The following is an 18238-nucleotide window of genomic DNA, read 5'->3' on the forward strand; positions in this document are numbered from 1 at the left end:
TTAGTTACTGCAGTTAAAGCACAAATTAGGCTGTAATTTTATCTTTTAAATAAAACAACATTACAATTTTAGAAATATACATATATATCCAAGTATATAGCAATTCTGGATAGATGTAAATCACATTTCGTTGCTTGTACTTGTGACAGTGCAATGACAATAAAGTTGAATTGGAATTGGAAGTAAAGTAATTTACTTTATTAATTTAATCAATTTTAGAATAGTTCTTTCTTTCTCAGAACAGTATTATATTCTTTTTTGCTAAGTATTCACTTTGGTGATCTTTGTGCAGTTTATCTGGCAATTGTGGATTGATTCTTGAACTTAAATATCTCATCCCAATTGGAAGAACAAAACTACACTGTTCACTTTGTGTACGCCACAGGCTGTTCAATCCAAATCTAAAGCTATAAACTGTGAGATAACCACAGAAGGTTTGTTTAGCTCAACACCACAGGCTCTGCAAACGGTAGCCTATGTCACCCCTGTCTTGTCAGAGATTTTGCAATGCAATATTTTTAAGGCATTCAACCTTAAAATATAGCCAGAAGGATTATATACACAGTAAATCATGCTGCTCTGCTTGCTGGAGCCTAAGCCCTATATTTTGGCATCTTGCCCAAGCTCTCTAGGCTTGTTCAATTTCCGCAGTGTGCATGCTCAGTGATATTGTTTGTGACAGCATGACACAAGTAGCTGAACTATGCATATGACTTAACCTAGTAACTTGTTTGCTCACAGGAACAGCTGAAAGGATTGTCTTTAGCGCTTGTCTCATAATGAACTGACTAAGTGGGTGTTTTGTGTGAAGTGAGCCTCAGTATGTGGGCATTGGACTGGTGAACGATGGCATTGTTGTTGACTTCCTTTGTCTCACTCCCCCCAGTAATTTGAATTTTGGCGTGATGGTGTCATTAATAGGTAGTTAGGTAGGGCTAAAAGAAATTACAACATTACATTACAGTACACATCTTTTATTTTTTTTAGCTCCCTTACAGTTATGTGACAAGCACTGCCAAAATACTCACACACTTACACACTTACACACACACACACGTAAGCCTTGTCTCTGTGCGTAACATAGTTGGCATAACATAGTTTTCCTGAATGCCTCTATGATGGGAAGACAGACAATCATCAGTGTTAATAAATCTTGGTAGAGAGCAATATACTCCTTAGGTATTGAAATTTGCTATTGAGCAACAAGCTTTTCATTGAAAAATAACATTTAAAAAATGAAAATGATTGTAGTATGATTTTTGTGTGGATCTGTACCAAACAAAGTTTTTTTTTTTGTTTTTTTTTTACTTTTTTTTTAAGTCTGTAGGATACGATTTGTAGGCGAAAAAAAAGTCCGCGGGACCTGCTACCAGGTACGGTTTTTAGTACTACCTCAGTCAAGGTTCCAAGCGATCTGAGGCGATATCAACAGGTAACCTGGAAACCTGCAGAATACTTACACATGCAAATGTTAGCTAACGTTACCAGGAAACTTAACTTATCAGTGTTGCCGAACAATAGTGATGTCGACGTCTGAACACAGTAGGAATTCCCAAACTCCTATTTTTTTAAATGGTGATTTTTCTTGCTTCCTTTATCTTCTTTTGAAACAAACCATTTCTTCTGGCTGTGGCAGGTAGCCGACGTGCTGTTGTGTTGCGTTGAAAATTACATCAACCCGCGTAGCTATGGTGATCAGCCACGCTAAGGCGTTACGTAATCTGCAATGAAAAACGGACGCAGAATGAGTCGAGCATTTACCAGCAGTGGAAAAACGCCATTGGTCAAGGACACACCCCCAGCCTCCACCTCCCCTTCCTCCCTCCTCCTCATACTACAGACACAGACATGGTACGTCCTAAGGAAAGCTCATTGTGGGACTGGCTCTAGTAGCTGTAATTCTGCACCAAGGCTGAATTTTGGGAAAGAGACTTCAGATACAGTATTAGGGGACCACTAAGACATATATAAAAGCATCCAAAAAGCACAATGTCATGGGACCTTTAACACATATTGCAACCTTCTTAGATTCAGAACCTTCCCCCATGCAAACCCTCCCGAACTGGAAAGAATACATAGAAGAGAGAACCAGGACGTCCATGTACTATTCACTGTTCATGTACTGACATGACAGGACATTCCTCAAGCTGATAGTAGTTCTGTATCCAATCACCGCTGTCATGGCTTATGCTCAGATCCTGTTTATCATAACACCCTTTCTGCCTTTTATTCTCACTGACATCACATGTCAACATGGACAGTGCAATTAAAGAATTTAGTATTAATGCTCATATATGTGAAACTGCTGTAACAGTTGATAAATTTCTGTTTCCAAATCTGTAAATAAGTGTTTTTATAGTACAAAGTTTCACAAAATGTAAAATACCAATAGATGCAGACAAAGGTGTGTGTGTGTGTGTGTGTGTGTGTGTGTATAGTAAATTAATCAACCAGGCTGCTTAAAAAATGCAGATGATGCTGTACAACAACAAATCCAGATGGTTGTGTTACAACGCAGAAAACCTATAATACAGCGGTAAAGTAAAAGAGGAACACCATAGCTATAAATAAATTTTTCTGGTGCAATTTACAGCAAGTCAAAACAAAAGTACAGTAATGCAAACCAGTCAAAAGTTTGTTTGTGCAGAATACTGATAATCAATACTGGATTGAAATATACTCAACAAACAAGACTGGGTTATGCAGTTTATGTGCCGCCTGCTTGATTCAACAACCCAAATAAAAAGGTCTGTATTTCACTCTGTCTATATTTAATGCATAGAGTAAAAGCAGGATTCACTAATCTAAGGATTATATTGTCACATGTCTATAACAGTAAAACATATGGTAGGTGACAAACAAATATATTGTCTCTGCCGTTTATCATGTATTTTGAAAACTCACCTCTTGCTGAGCTCCATAAAACACCAATAGTGGAGCTCCCCTGCATCCTACTCTAAAACATTTTGTATTGGGTCCTGGCTCAAATGTATAATGCAAACAAATATCCTTTTTCATCCACACTTGGAATAAGTGGCTTGGAATTTTTATGGTCGAAAAACATTCGAAATGGAGAGTCTTCTGCTGGAGTAGTCCCTGTATTGTTGACTTGTGTACAGAGGTCAGCGAGTCCCCATTCAACCGTGCCCAGTTAAAAACGCCTCCATCATGCATCAAAGGCATTGTCAATGTCATTTTTAGGAGCCAATTGCAAGGCCACCAATACTATTAACACCTTTTTAGATGTACTGGTGCAGTGCCAATTCAAAACATGCCTGTCTGGAATTGGTTGATTGCATGGCCTCCTGTGTCGCTGGTTACAGCTTTCTCCAGAACCACTGTACTGTGAAATAACTTACAGAAGGACCCCAATGCAACTGTAGGCCTACTGAATTGCTGTGTACTTGTATTTCAGAGTAAAAACATTGCACTACTACATTTACCTGACAGAACGTTTCACAAAATATGAACAAAATATGATCATTAAACTATCCAGTATTATATTAGAGTTAAAATATCCACCTTAAAGTACATTGTGCTGATAATGCCTCTCTTTTGACTGTACGGTGTAGTCACAGGTAGTTTTACCATACGGCATAGGTGAAGCGCCTAGTAGTGAATGTTTTTTTAAAACGCCCTGAACATATCGTATAATGCAGCGTGGCTTAATCAGTTGCAGTTCAGCTGCTCATCTAGAGAGCCAGAGTGTTCCCCATTTCATAATTTGCATGTAGGGTAGACGGCATCAGTTTTTGGCATGACACCAGTAGCCGGTGACCTGCAATCAACGGGCCTTGTAGGGAAGTAACCAATCCCCGCCCCCTCTGCAGTACTGCGCATGTGTAGAAACACGCACAGATTTTCCTCGATGTATAGATAGATTTTCAATTTGGAGGAAAATTCAACATTCAACATTAAGTCAGTGGTTTAAGTGTAGCATTGCCAGTCAGGTTCAGACACTACGTTTTACCTTAGTTTGATTATTTCTTGTTTAAATCAAGAACTTCTTGGTTGAAAAAAAATTATCTTTTGGTGGTGACCCATGGGTTTAGGCTTGCTAGATAACTTGTCGACCCTTGTTAAGTCCCAATTAACCGATCCAGGACACTCAGGCATACTTTCCGCCATCCGTGGACAGTTGGTGACTTGTACAGGTTGTGCACCCACAGTGTTCTGTGCATTGTTGTGGAGACATGAAGCCACTTTCCTGAAACTGCTTGCGTTCGTGCCATTGTCTGTCCACAAGTCTGCAGCTGTCCACAGAGCATATCTTAGCCAAAATTGTTTTTAATATATTAAAAGTCTCAAAATTGTTATTGTCGGTTTTCAGTCGTTAACATGCCTATTTTAGACGTGTGTTTGGTTGGTGGGGAGATGAGTAACAGCTTTCAGAATCCAAAAATAGAAATGCACTAAAAGTATTAAAGTGACAAGGTCGATGCAATAACTATTGTCTAGGAAATGTCACACCTCTACCTTCTAATGTGTTGGATCCCTACAGTCTTGAACTTGTACTAAAGTCAACACACATATATTACCCCTCTGTGACTCGGTTGGACTGTATAGTGGACGGCTCTTTTGGTTTTATAGAAAGTAGTGCTGTCAAACAATTGAAATATATAATTGCATTAATGTCATAGTTACCTGTAATTAATCACACATTTTTATCTATTCCAAATGTAAATGTGCTGTATTTATATAGCGCTTTTCCAGTCTTAACAACTGCTCAAAGCGCTTTTACATCTACAGGGAACATTCACCATTCACACACATTCACACACTGTGGCCGGGGCTGCCGTACAAGATGCCACCTGCTCATCAGATAAACATTCACACACATTCACACTCCGATGCGCAGCACCGGGGGCAACTCGGGGTTCAGTGTCTTGCCCAAGGACACTTCGACAATGACTGCAGGGGCGGGGATCGAACCCCCAACCTTCCGATTGGCAGGCGACCACTCTATCACTGAGCCACAGTCGCCGAAACGACCCTTGATTTAATTTTGTCCCACTATTTTTTTCTCATTTGAATGCTCTTATGAACGTGGAGAAGTCACCTTGCTTTGTGCAAATGTTTTTATTTGATTTTATTGAATACAGCATTGGCATATGGCATACTGTAGTGTTCAATTTCACACGCACAAAATTCTCACTTGCAGCAAATAATCTCTCACACAATGTAACATTGTTCTTCAGTAAAAGGGTGAAAGAAATACTTTGACAAGGCGGTGGACAATTCCCATTAGCTGTGTGCTTGGCTATCAAGTGGTATTTCAGGTATTTCCTTTTCACACCTGTAGTTTGTTTGCTTTGGTCCATTTACATTTTTTTAGCATACTTATATTTAAACAGTTGCACATTTAGTTTTTTCCGATCTTGTATATACTTAAATATTTGTTCTTACATTCTTATATTTTATTCTTATATTTTGTTATAATAATAATTATTATTTCATGTATATTGTATGTATGTATATTTTGTGTGCTGCTGTAACACTGTAATTTCCCATTTTTTTGGGATCAATAAATATCTATCTATCTATCTATCTATCTAAATCAGTTGGTGAGTTAGTGAACTTGGAGCAGTTTGCCTTTGGTCAGTTTGGTTTGGTTACACACCTGGACAAATCCAAGCGTACCAAATTGCATCATTACAAATCAGGCAAAAACATCTAGCCTGTGTTCTTATCTAGTGGTCAAACCAGCTCATTTCATTGAAATTATCAGACATTGTTTTGCAAGAAACGTTACTTCATCTGCTCTGGTCACCGAGACTTTACTCTGCTCTGCCGGCTTCTGTCCGCAATTTCCACAGCTGCTTGTTTGACTATGGAGATACAAGTGATGGACGGCGAGCTTGACCGCTGTCCAATTGTGTGATAGAAACACTGCAAGCTGCTACAGTTTGCTGCTCTGCTGCATTACAGACTGCTGAACACACCTGACTACAGGAGACATCAGCTCACGCTGGCGGAGGTTGTATAGCTGGTGCGGTTTGATCATGTTCTCACCACAACCACTCCAGAGTCTGACAGCGTACCGGGACCACCTCTTCAAGCAGGTCTCGGTACGCCTGTTTGGTCAGCTTTTGGTGCCCACCAGAGTTTGATTGCCACGTTCTCACCAGCCCAAACAAGCTGCACCAGCGGGCAAACAAATTTTAGTTCAATTCAACCGAACTAAAGGCTGTCGGTGTTAAAACGCCCTCAGACTGGACGTGCTGCGTTCACAACGACAAAACACACAGATCACTTTGGTCTTGTCAATAGAACCATTTGGCAACTGTTAAAAGGTAATCTTTCCAAGCAGAATCTCATTGGCATCCATTTCGGCATCTCACACTCGACTTAACGTCACTGGCTCGCAAGCCCAAACAAGTGTGTGTGGTGTGCCTGTTGTTTTGTTTCCGGTCAAGCTAGATCTGGTGTGGTGTTGTAGTTTTACAATACTAGTTGTTGCAACAGCATTTGAAAAAAACTTTAGTTTGTTAGGCCAAAACGAACGTTAGTCTCGCAATAAAAAATGGACACGCTTAAAATGGGTTTGCGTTAACGCTGTTAATAACACGTTTAACTGACAACACTAATAGAAAGCATATATTGTGTTCATCGTCAGCTTTAAACAGTCCAAAACAGCCTAGCTGATGCAGTTCTTGGACATGCGTACTGCAGCCTAACCAACCGCAGCAGCAGGCTGTCAGGCAGCACAATGCACAGCCGTGGGGAGTTTTATCAGTTTGAACATGTTGCTGTATTAGCATAGCTCCCTTCTATAGAAGTGCATGACAAAAGCTGAAGAACTGTCAAGTGGCCTATAGTGTAGTCAATACAGTAGACTGAGCCACAGTTTGGCTGGAATTAGGCTTGGTTCCCCCATTAATGTTAATGGTTTCATTAGACTGCCTAATGCAGACATGCAAACCTGGATGAATTTGAATTAAAAAAGCTTGACAATCTATAAACGTTCAACAAGTATAGCCATAACAACATGTCTACCTTAACCGAGGTGAGACAAAAACACAGGGAATTTGTAGTTTGCACATTTGCTTGTGTGTGTGTGTGTGTGTGTGTGTGTGTGTGTGTGTGTGTATATGTATATGTATATATATATATATATATATATATATATATATATATATATATATATATATAAACCCAAGTGTTTCCCTTACATTTTTTGTTATTTGTGGGTGCTGTTGGTTGTTGATGGGTGCCTGTTTTTATATAGCAAAATGTTTTAAAGTTTGTTTGCTCAGTTATTTTGGTGTATGCTATCACAGGGCCTCAGAGTTCCCTATGGAAGCACCACAATACCCATGTACTTGCTATTTTGGTTCATGTATTTGCAGAATCATGAAGGAGCTTGAAGGTGAATTTAGATTGGAGGTTGGGGTGATTAATAAATACTTAGCCATTCACATTGCTGTTCTCATCACTCTGAAACGTCTGTGCCAATGACAGTGTCTCATGAGAACAACGACTCAACAAATGTAGGATTAGCCTCTCCACAAAATAATGTTGTTCTCTGAACAGGGCAGAGCGACACAGTGCAACACTACATATCTGCAGCTAGAGGCAGATTTATTTTTTTCTCTTTACAGTTAATTAGCAGAATGGTGATTAAAAAATGTTGGGTTAAGCAGTTCATATGATTCTATCAATCTAATGCTATTTCAGCCATAATTCTGTTGCAAAATGTTAATATCATGGCTAAAAATGTAACCCAGTCGAGTTTGCTTTTTTTTTAATTCTTTTTTTTTTATTGGTGATGTAAGGACTGGATCTAAGGAGGGTGTACCTGTCATATACCACACACTCTAAAAATGTCTTTAATTAGTTCTGGTAAGACTTCCTGTCCATCATGATCCATACAGTATTGTGTCTTGCCAGTCTCCCAGTTGCAGGCCTGACACTAGCTGCTCCCTCTGTTTGGTTGTTTATAATGGCTTAAAGCAATGGAAACAGTAAGTGGTCCTCACACTGTTTTTCATGTTGTTTTGTGGCTATTTGAGTGTTGAATTAAAATGTTTTTGTAGACGTTGTGGTTTTGATAATTTGGTTTTGAGACCTCAGGTCTTTCTTAGGCTGGTTTAGGATTAGTGGCAGGAGTTTGTGTCACATGTCTTTTATTTGGCTTTTAATGTCATTATATATATATAGGGTTATATAGGGTAGGATGGTGTGCCCAGCTCTACTTTCTGCCATTCTTATTTTGTCTCACAGACCTTTCCCTCTTCAATGTTCCATTCTCCTTGAGTGTTATTTCCCCCAGCTTCCCAAGCCTTTTACGGACTGCTTGGCGTTACTCTCCAACAGCTCTCAATCGCCCTCTTCAATTCTCTTATCACCCAAAGCCCCCTCACAGACACTTAACTCTCCCCTCTTCTACAAGCCTTCTCCAGCTTACTCCATGGTAGCAGACTTCACCGCAATTTCTGTATAAGTAGAGACCTCTACTGACCTAAACGGGATGGGAGCCCTGTAGGTCTTCTATTTAAAAAAAAAAACAAAAAAAAAAAAACTACTGCAGCACTTTAATCATCTTTTCTCAGCTGGATGTTTTTTGCAGTCACTGTCTTCCGCTTTGATAGGCCCCAGTGGCCTAATTTTGGAAAAGCGTGTTAATTTTTTACCCCGGCTGGCAAGGCCCAGTAAAGTTCAGCCTCACCTGCTAAAACTTTAACCAGTGTTGTTCCTGAGGCTTCTGTTTAATTCAGAGAGTAGCAAGCCTTTAATGGTGTGCTGAAAACTCAAAAAAATAAAAAGGTTTTGGACTTCCATTTGTTTAAGAATACATGAACTGCTGATTCTGTCTGGGTGGTACTCTCCTGAAATAAGTTAGTACAATTCCTTATAGCTTTATATCTAATATGGATTTCATTTTCAGTTAGTCTATCAATATTTTTTTTGATTGTTTGAGTGTTTCCGTCACCAAGTTTACAGAACTTTTTTGAAAGGAAAATAATTACTATATATGCTCTCAAGGATAAATTGGAAATGTAGAACACATGACCTCAGAAAACCTGTGCTTGAGATCTCTATTATGATTGAGATTATTATTTGTGATTGCAGCAACCACTTTTTATTTATCATTATTTCATAAAACTGGACTGTGAATAACTCAAAAGAATGTTCTAGGCTATATCATTAGAAATATGTCTTGATCTGAGAAGAACTGTGTCCTCAAAGTTTTGTCATTCTCTTGATGCTATTATGTATTATTAGACTACATTTTTCTGAATGAATAAATAACATGCCTTATTCCTCTATAATGTTTACATCATGAGCTTGTTGATTGTATTTATTTTATTTTGATAAATGTAACATTTAACAGAAATGTCAAATAGCGTACTACTAGTGTATTGTAATAAACATTATTATAGCATGATATGGAATGTTTTGTGTAAACATTTTCAGCCATTTTGCCCAGCACTACCTGCCACAAAATTCAGCCCAACAAGCAGTTGAAATTATGGTGTATTTAGAAATGTGTAATCAAATTGTTACTCTTTGTCTGTCTCAGGTGGTACCATGGCAAGCTAGACCGAACCATTGCTGAGGAGCGGCTGCGTCAGGCCCGGAACCCTGGCAGCTACCTCATCAGGGAGAGTGACCGCCGGCCCGGTTCCTTTGTCCTGTCTTTCCTCAGTGTGACCAACGTGGTCAACCATTTCAGGTAAGACAGAGTACATGCGACAGGCAGAAATAACGTCATCTCTGTGATAGGGCCAGTCTTGATCTACAACAAGAGCCTACTTAAATGCCTTAGGGAAAAGTAAGTAAGTAAGTAAGTTTTTGTATTGACACATTCAGGGGGTCTCGTTGCAAAGCATTTAGCATGTTTGAAGTAGCTATTTTAAGAGATGTAACCTTAACTAACCTGACTTGACTTGCTGATACAAACACAAAGGTTTGTCCAATGAACAATTTTTTATCTATTGTTTTCCATTGCTAAAATTTGCTTTAAAGCCAAAATGTTCCACAATTTTGGATTTATATGAAATAGGACAGTAACTCTATGTGTCATTGTGTTTACCATACCCATTATTAACTACATTAGAGTAAAGCTAACCTGTCTAGCATGGTATTGCTAATGTTTTATAACTGAGAGAGCAATGTGGGTGGAGTAGTTGGAATAGTTTGGTCCGACAGAAACTGTTGCACCTCTATTCTCTATAGAGCCCTTTAGTAGGTGAAACAGAACAAAACATGACATCTGAAAGTAAGCAGGCAGCATGCCACCCTAAAGTAGCAGATAAGGAAAGAGGAAGTTATTCATTACCCGCTACCCAAAAGGGCAGAGAGCCGCAGACACTGCAGTGAAAGATTAACCTCAGAGATGAGCAAATACTGAAAGGAGAATATTTAGGTTTGACATTTGCTTTCCAGTGCCATGCCATGTCTTCGTAGACAACATCAACCTATGGAACAATCATACAAACAAACAGCATGCAGACATTATTCCTATCAACTTGCACACTTAGATGTCTGGGGAAACCAATGACTAAGTGTTATGTGTGTTTGTGTGACACAGAAAACCTTTGTGTGTGGGTGGACCTGAAATAAAACAGAAAGAAAACAGTCTAGCAACAATACCTTGGGGTATTTACTAACCTTATAGTCAATAAAACAAAACAGATTAGGCCTTACAATATGTCCTCTCCTTCAATGGATATGTTATCATCAGAATGAGGGCCCATTTATCATGCAGCACACACATTACTGGTAAACATATGCTCTTTGTGATCAAGGGCAAACAATGTGACATCTTCTACTTAGTTGTTTTGACTAATATAAAGTGGCTCACTTGAAGGTGGGATGTGATAAAGTAGAAGTATTTATTATTGATCATTAAGCAGGCTACTGAGAATAACATTTTGCATTCACAGGTGGCACCCAGGTTTCTACATTCCTTGTGTATTTAATACTAACTGTAAGTACTTGAGGACATAATGTGGGTGTGTAGGCCATTGCACCAATTGTGGTCATTAAAACACCTCTATGCATAAGCGCATATTTCTCTCAAATGTTCTAAAGCTTGTTTATTTATGAACCTGTAAGTAAACCGCTCATGTTTGACCTTTTAGTCCTAATTTTAGTCTAAAGAAAACCAAAAGGTTTATTCTTTGAGAAATCATGGACATTTGTGTTCTCTCCAGAAAATGCACTTCATTAATTAAGTTACAGTGACTTCATCTCCTTCACTCACATTGGTTTGGACCCATGATGTCATTGATGCTGGAACAAAGGAGCCCTTTTGTAGGGGAATTATGAACATAAGGTTAATTGTGTGACACCTACACTTCAATTGATTCAGTTGATGTCCTTAGATTGTGCACAGATTAAATAAGTAATCTCACAAGTGCATTTATTATAAACTATCATCAGACATCCACTCAACTGATGAACAGAGAATTAGGATTAGTGGCTCTGAAATGGGATATGGTTTGGAACAGTACTTTTATCATACCATTGCATTCATTCACTGTAGTGATTTTCAGTCCCAAAATGTAAATGGCATTTCAGTGTTGGTTTGATTCAACAGGACAGCCTCTATCCATCTCTTTCTCTCACTGTCTGAAATCCTCTTTAGATATGTATTTACTATTTTCAGACATTTAAGGATTGTAGTTCCACTGCTTAGTCTTATTTTATATCTTAGTTTATATGTGCTGTGGGTCATCTGCTTTGAAGAAGCACTGATAAAAAACAACGTTGACGCAGTCCAGATAGATCATGTCATTATCAAATGAATCAAAGTTGAACGTTTTCTATTTCCTTCAATGGCCAGCAGTTAGACTGTATTTAAAAATAACTGTGCTGTCTTTTATAGTTGTTGTGTCTTCCCTCAACAGGATAATCGCCATGTGTGGGGACTATTACATTGGTGGGCGGCGGTTCTCTTCTCTATCAGACCTGATTGGTTACTACAGCTATGTGTCTTGCCTGCTAAAAGGAGAGAAACTGCTATCGCCAGTGGCACCCCCAGAGGTGAGACTGACTTCATGGCTGGGAGTAAAAAGTAGATTTTAAATTCTGGCATGTTTTGAAATTTTGCAGCACTCCCCTTCAATGTTTTGCAATTCCAAACTCATTTAATTGCTTGTGTGACATGACATACTTCCAGTAAGTTAAGGGTGTTATATTTGAGCTGAAATTCTGCAATATTAAAAATTCTCTTTTGGTTTTGTTTTAAAGACTATAAATAATGTAAGGTTAGGGCATCTTGTTTTTTTTCTATTGGAATCATTACTGTGGTTTGCATCTTTGAAAATAGACATTTTTCTGTTTTCCACATTTTATAGATCTTTGCCAATAAAAAAACAATTCTGAACAACAAGCCGTTTAAATCTTGGCCGTATAAAAGTGCAGTACAAATGGTATAACACTGCAATATAGCGAAAATAGACATAGTAGCATTTTAATCTAAATGTAATTGGCAGCTTCTTGTTTTCAGAAATGGATCACCCATACTTAGTGGATTTGTCTCTTGGTCTGTTAATAATAGAAAACGAAAGAATTTTCCCCAGAGATCTAACAAAAACTAAATTCAGAACTTTTTAAACATGTCAAATGCATGCAAAAACGGTGAGAATCAACAGTAAGGTATGCAAACCAAAACCTAATCTCCTGAAATGTCCAGTAAAAGTACCTGATTTCATTTTTGAGGGTTTAAGATGAGTGGCAAAAATCTATCTTATCAAGTTAACCTTGATTCCTTTATTCAGCCACTTGTTCAATGTACAAGAGCATGTTTTATTACATCTTCCTTATCCCTTCTTGTTTTTGCCTTCAAGCAGTATTCAGAACTGTTTTAGGCAAAGTTTAAACTAATGCTAATTAGCTTTTGTAGCCGACTGTGATAGCTCCCGAAGGGAGTTGTAGGAGACTACTTGATTTTGTGCAACAATTAGGAGTATTAACATGGATGTGGTTTTGGAAGGTCAAGCCTAAGAATAACAGTTTTATACTTTGTGTGCATGTTTCCACAGCCTGTAGAAGACAGGAGGAGAGTCAGGGCCATACTTCCATACACCAAAGTGCCAGATACTGATGAGATCAGGTATGTATCTGTGTGTAACTGTACAAAAACGATTTTCCTTGTGGTATAACACTTTCTAATCCAACCAGCCACTTTCTACTGTCATAAATATGATCCGTAATCTTTGAGACACAGACAAGCCCTGATGTTTTTTCCTGGGGTTAAAAAGATTTCACATGCCTGCTCTTCCCCTCACAGCAGCCTGGAAAGCTCATCATCTCACTTGTTAAATAAAAAACAGTCTTGTCCCTGTCATTAAGATGCAGTAGGAAAACTTAGTGATGATCCCAGCTATCCCTGATTTCAGATAAACATCTGTCTGAAGTCAACCTCAACCCTGAGTCTGCCAGGGAGTCACTGGCTTAAAGGAGTAGATAGACATGAATATTCACCTCAAATGTTATGAGTCAGAGGAGACACCTGCTGGTAATGCTCTGGTATTACAATGGACTAAATAAATAGACAGTTATTTTTTTAAACATCCATATGAGAGTGCTTTGACGTAGCAAAAGTGTTACAGTGAAATATGGTGTCATATGCATAGCAATTTGCAGTGTGTTTTACACACCTTATTATTATTATTATTATTTTTTAACTTTTTTCATCCAATATTTACAATGTCTCACTGTTATGGCTTTCCCTAATGCCCTTTTTGACTAACTTGTATCTTCAGCTTCTTGAAAGGGGACATGTTTATTGTTCACAATGAACTGGATGATGGCTGGATGTGGGTGACCAATGTACGCACAGAGGAGCAGGGCCTCATTGTGGAGGATCTGGTGGAGGAGGTGGTAAGTACAGTACAAGATGTGAAGGCTGTTTTTAGAAGATGTGTATCAAAACTTCAAAGACAATAAAGACAAAATTAATAGTGGCAACCAATGTGATGTGACTAGAATATATCATACCAAAGTGGCATTAACATAGCACCCAGGATAGTGATTTGACATAATAGGAATATACAGCCCAGCATTCCATAGACATCACAAAGACTTCAGTCATTGGTCCTTTAGAGTTGGTCTCTTAACAGATGTTTGTTTCTCATATTTTTCAGGGGCGGGAGGAAGATCCACATGAGGGAAAAGCGTAAGTTGTGTTGAGCTGAACTCACTTGTCTTATTGTCCAATATCTGATCAGTTTGTAAAATTCCAAAGCAGGATGTAAAAGTTAACATGCTTCCGTTTCCCATAAAATGTGATTCTCGATGATGCAGTGACTTATTAGGCAACTTTATTTTGTAATAGCGGTTGCTTTGTTTATATTTTTAGACAAAATATCATTACAGAATAGTATCTACCTTGTAATTTCTGCCTCTTTGTTTACCTCTATCCACACAACCTCGTTTTCTTTGTCCTCATGAATAGCATGGCAGCAATTTGTACACATTATTAGTTTTTATTGTCACCTCACCTACAATGTCCTTCAGCTTTGACAAATCTTTAATTATGACGGAGTTAGGGACTCAGTCATGATTAAAGATTTGATAAAACAACCTTTAGTATGCTAGAAGTCCCTGTGAGAGAGTGCATGATGGTCACACCTAAGTGTTTCTTTGGACAATGCATAGATAATAAAAGGACAAATGCGATATGTTTTTAGAATCTAGTTATACATTTTTGCAAATGTTGATTGTCATGTCACACTGAGATGTGGTTGCAGTAGGTTCTGCTGAACATTTGGATGATTGAGCTAATTGTATTGCCTGTGTCTCATGTTCTCTTGTTCGATCTCTTGAACAGCTGGTATCATGGAAAGATCACCAAGCAAGAAGCCTACAACCTGCTGATGACCGGTACCATTTCTCTTTCACTAGGCGAACATTATTAATCACTTGTGACGTTATTGTGCATTGTATTTGTCAGAAATAAGTTGTAAACTACATTTATCAAAATACAATGCTGAGCATGCACTAAAATCTCTTTCCCCCTCGCTCTGATTGTTTTTCCGCCTCTCATTTCTTAGTTGGCCAGGTGTGCGGTTTTCTAGTCCGACCATCAGACAACACACCTGGGGACTACTCCCTCTTTTTTCGCACCAATGAAAACATCCAAAGGTTTAAGATCTCACCCACCCCCACAAATCAGTACATGATGGGTGGGAGGTACTATAACAGGTATGTTCATCGGTCATTATACAGAATAATATCTAGATAAATTGTATGCTAATTGTAGCATTTTTTGAAGTCGTAGCCAGGCTGTACTGTGTGTTTTGGCTTGCCGTTAACATGATGCCTTTTGTTTGGTCTCACTCCCTCACTGGCAGTGTTGATGACATTATTGACCATTACAAGAAAGAGCAGATTGTTGAGGGCTACAACCTGAAAGAGCCAGTTTCAGTGCAGGTACGTAAAAATGTATATTAGCATTGTTGAACCTTAATGGGATGGCATTTTAAGGGCAGTTTAAGGGCTTGGATAGGATTTAAATGCTAGGACTTTTAAGGCTGATATGGATACAAGTCATGGTGATTTAAAAATCTGATATACCGGCCGATATAGTGTGTGTGTGTGTGTGTGTGTGTATACAGTATAAACTGTGTGTGTGTGTGTGTGTGTGTGTGTATACAGTATAAACTGTGTGTGTGTGTGTGTGTATAAATAAACAAACAAACAAATAATAACAAAAATTTAAATTGGTGTTGCCAACAGGGACGTTGTAGAGTGCCCTTTGGTGGAAAAACTATTCAACGCCAACACTCATAACATGATTGAAGGGTGTTAAAAATGTAAATGTATCAGTGGCTTAAATAATTTTACACACCCATGCAAAAGTTGATTTAAAAACAGGAATAAAAAGCCATCTTTTGGAAATTGATCTTAATGCCTTAATTAAAAACAAATTAGGAAAATACAACATTTTTAAGGACACCAATTTTCTTTGTGAATGAATAATGTATTTTAAATCAATAAATGTTCTTCCTTAAAATACAGGGGGCATAAGTATACACACACCAATGTTAAATTCTTATAGAGGCGGGCAGATTTTTATTTTTAAATGCCAGTTATTCCATAGATCCAGGATACTAAATCATATACATTGCATTATTCATTCTCGTGTGTGTGTGTGTGTGTGTGTGTGTGTGTGTGTGTGTGTGTGTGTGTGTGTGTGTGTGTGTGTGTGTGTGTGTGTGTGTGTGTGTGTGTGTGTGTGTGTGTGTGTGTGTGTGTGTGTGTGTGTGTGTGTGTGTGTGTGTGTGTGTGTGTGTGTGTGTGTGTGTGTGTGTGTGTGTGTGTGTGTGTGTGTGTGTGTGTGTGTGTGTCTTTCACAACTGGATGTCAGTATATACCACTTTAGACAAAGAGTAAATGCTGAATTCTGAAGAGAATATATTGCAGAACTTATATACATTGCAGAGAAAATTATAATTTAATGTAAGCTAGCCCTTTGAATGGAGTTGTTTTGATGGTTGTGTCAATAATTGCTTTGTTTTTATATTCCCTACAGCACCAGGAACAAGTTCTTACTGACACAGTGGATGGGAGAGAAATATATAACACTATCAGACGGAAAACAAAAGACGCTTTCTACAAAAACATTGTCAAGAAAGGCTACCTCCAGTTCAACAAAGGTAAATATGTAACGTCTGCATTGTATATCAGTTTAATAGGGACATGCAGTAGCCCCCATGTAATACCATGAATTATTGTATCTCTGTCTTGTCTTGTTGTCATGTCAGTAATGATCTACCATTACAATACACATTTCTGTTGTTCCTTTCAACCTTTAGGCAAAGGCAAACGATGGAAGAACCTTTACTTCATCCTGGAGGGTAATGATGCCCAGCTCATCTACTTTGAGAGCGAGAAGAGGGCCACCAAACCCAAAGGGCTGATTGACCTAAGCGTGTGTTCCGTGTATGGTGTTCATGACAGTCTTTTTGGCAGGTGAGATGTCAAAATACTGCACTTGGTCTAATTCCGTCAAGTAGGTAGGAAGTACTGTCACTCAGCTCTGAAAGATCAGTCAACCAGACACCACATGAAGGCAATTTCTTTAAAATAATGTATCACACAGTACAAAGTAATTTTTACTTTGTACTCTTTTTCTATTTTACTTTTTCAGGCCACACTGTTTCCAGATTGTGGTCCAGCACTTTAGCGAGGAACAGTACATATTCTACTTTGCGGGGGAGGCTCCAGAGCAGGCCCAGGTAATAAGAGCTTCAGCACCTCCCTGTCACCGATATCTGTCTCATCAAACGGCAGAAGCACATGCACATCTATTATGTCAAATAAGCTTGATGTGTTCTGTCTTGAAGATGACTCTCAACACTGTGAACTGCTCCCATTGTTTGAAAAAATATATACATTACAAATACATTTCCAGCCCAAACTTGTTCTCATCAGATACAGATGACTTCTGGATAGTTAGTTATAGTGATAATCAGGACCTTTGTATGTGGCAAGAAGCCAGTCATTTATTTCTTGATAAAACGAATAAGTACAAAGTGTGTGAACAATTTATAGTTTTGTGAGTTCTCAAGAAGACAGAGCCCATGACAACTTTTACAGGTGTTTTGACAGTGTCTGTATTTGCAGGATTGGATGAAATGCCTTCAAACTTTCTGCAGTAATTTAAGGAAAACCACTCAGCCGACCTCCAACAAAAGACTTAGACAGGTACGTATTCCATCAGTGTGTGTTCATGGAGACAAAGTAAAGCAGTAGATGGGTCATATCCAACAAGTCAGTGAACATGTTTTTATCACTCAGGCATAAGACCACCAGCAGTTCAGAATGAATCAAACTTGAGCATAACTTTGATAGGGAGGCCACTTGATTAGAAAGACTTTAAATAGGTCGAAAGGTCTGAAGTGGCTTAATGCATTTATTAAAATTATCCTATTGCTTATCCTGGCTGGCTTGTCACACACTGAGCAGGTTAATTGTACTGCCATTGTAAGACAAGTCAATCTTTTTACTGCATAATTACACCTTTCCCTCACTCAACTCAATTTTTTGAAGGCTTCATGCCTAGCGATACCTAAAATGTTTGTTTTACTTTCTTTCTTGTTGTCATTAAAGTTTTTGCATACTTTATGTATGCATATAGTAAACTGACATTGTCCTTACATTTGGTTACAGATGTAGTAGCAGTAGCAGTAGTAGTAGTTATTTTGAACACATAAAAAACAAATATATATATATATCCAGAAATCACAATATATGATTTTTATTTGTATGATACAGCTGCAAA

General features: G+C 38.3%; 1 protein-coding gene across 3 annotated transcripts in view; it reads left to right on the plus strand.

Moving 5' to 3' along the window:
• The window catches only part of LOC117945189 (ras GTPase-activating protein 1-like), a 36280-nt gene that overhangs the window by 10008 nt on the left and 8034 nt on the right, over nucleotides 1-18238 (plus strand). For all 3 annotated transcript variants that reach the window (XM_034872496.1, XM_034872497.1, XM_034872498.1), the window contains 12 exons: nucleotides 9524-9676; nucleotides 11856-11991; nucleotides 12993-13063; nucleotides 13716-13833; nucleotides 14097-14128; nucleotides 14783-14835; nucleotides 15006-15156; nucleotides 15306-15384; nucleotides 16487-16610; nucleotides 16770-16926; nucleotides 17105-17192; nucleotides 17581-17661. In XM_034872496.1, the coding sequence (XP_034728387.1) occupies nucleotides 9524-9676; nucleotides 11856-11991; nucleotides 12993-13063; nucleotides 13716-13833; nucleotides 14097-14128; nucleotides 14783-14835; nucleotides 15006-15156; nucleotides 15306-15384; nucleotides 16487-16610; nucleotides 16770-16926; nucleotides 17105-17192; nucleotides 17581-17661 (1243 nt within the window). The remainder of the gene's footprint in view (nucleotides 1-9523; nucleotides 9677-11855; nucleotides 11992-12992; nucleotides 13064-13715; nucleotides 13834-14096; nucleotides 14129-14782; nucleotides 14836-15005; nucleotides 15157-15305; nucleotides 15385-16486; nucleotides 16611-16769; nucleotides 16927-17104; nucleotides 17193-17580; nucleotides 17662-18238) is intronic.

This window comes from Etheostoma cragini, chromosome 5 (genome assembly GCF_013103735.1).
Source record: "Etheostoma cragini isolate CJK2018 chromosome 5, CSU_Ecrag_1.0, whole genome shotgun sequence".
Classification (NCBI taxonomy): domain Eukaryota; kingdom Metazoa; phylum Chordata; class Actinopteri; order Perciformes; family Percidae; genus Etheostoma; species Etheostoma cragini.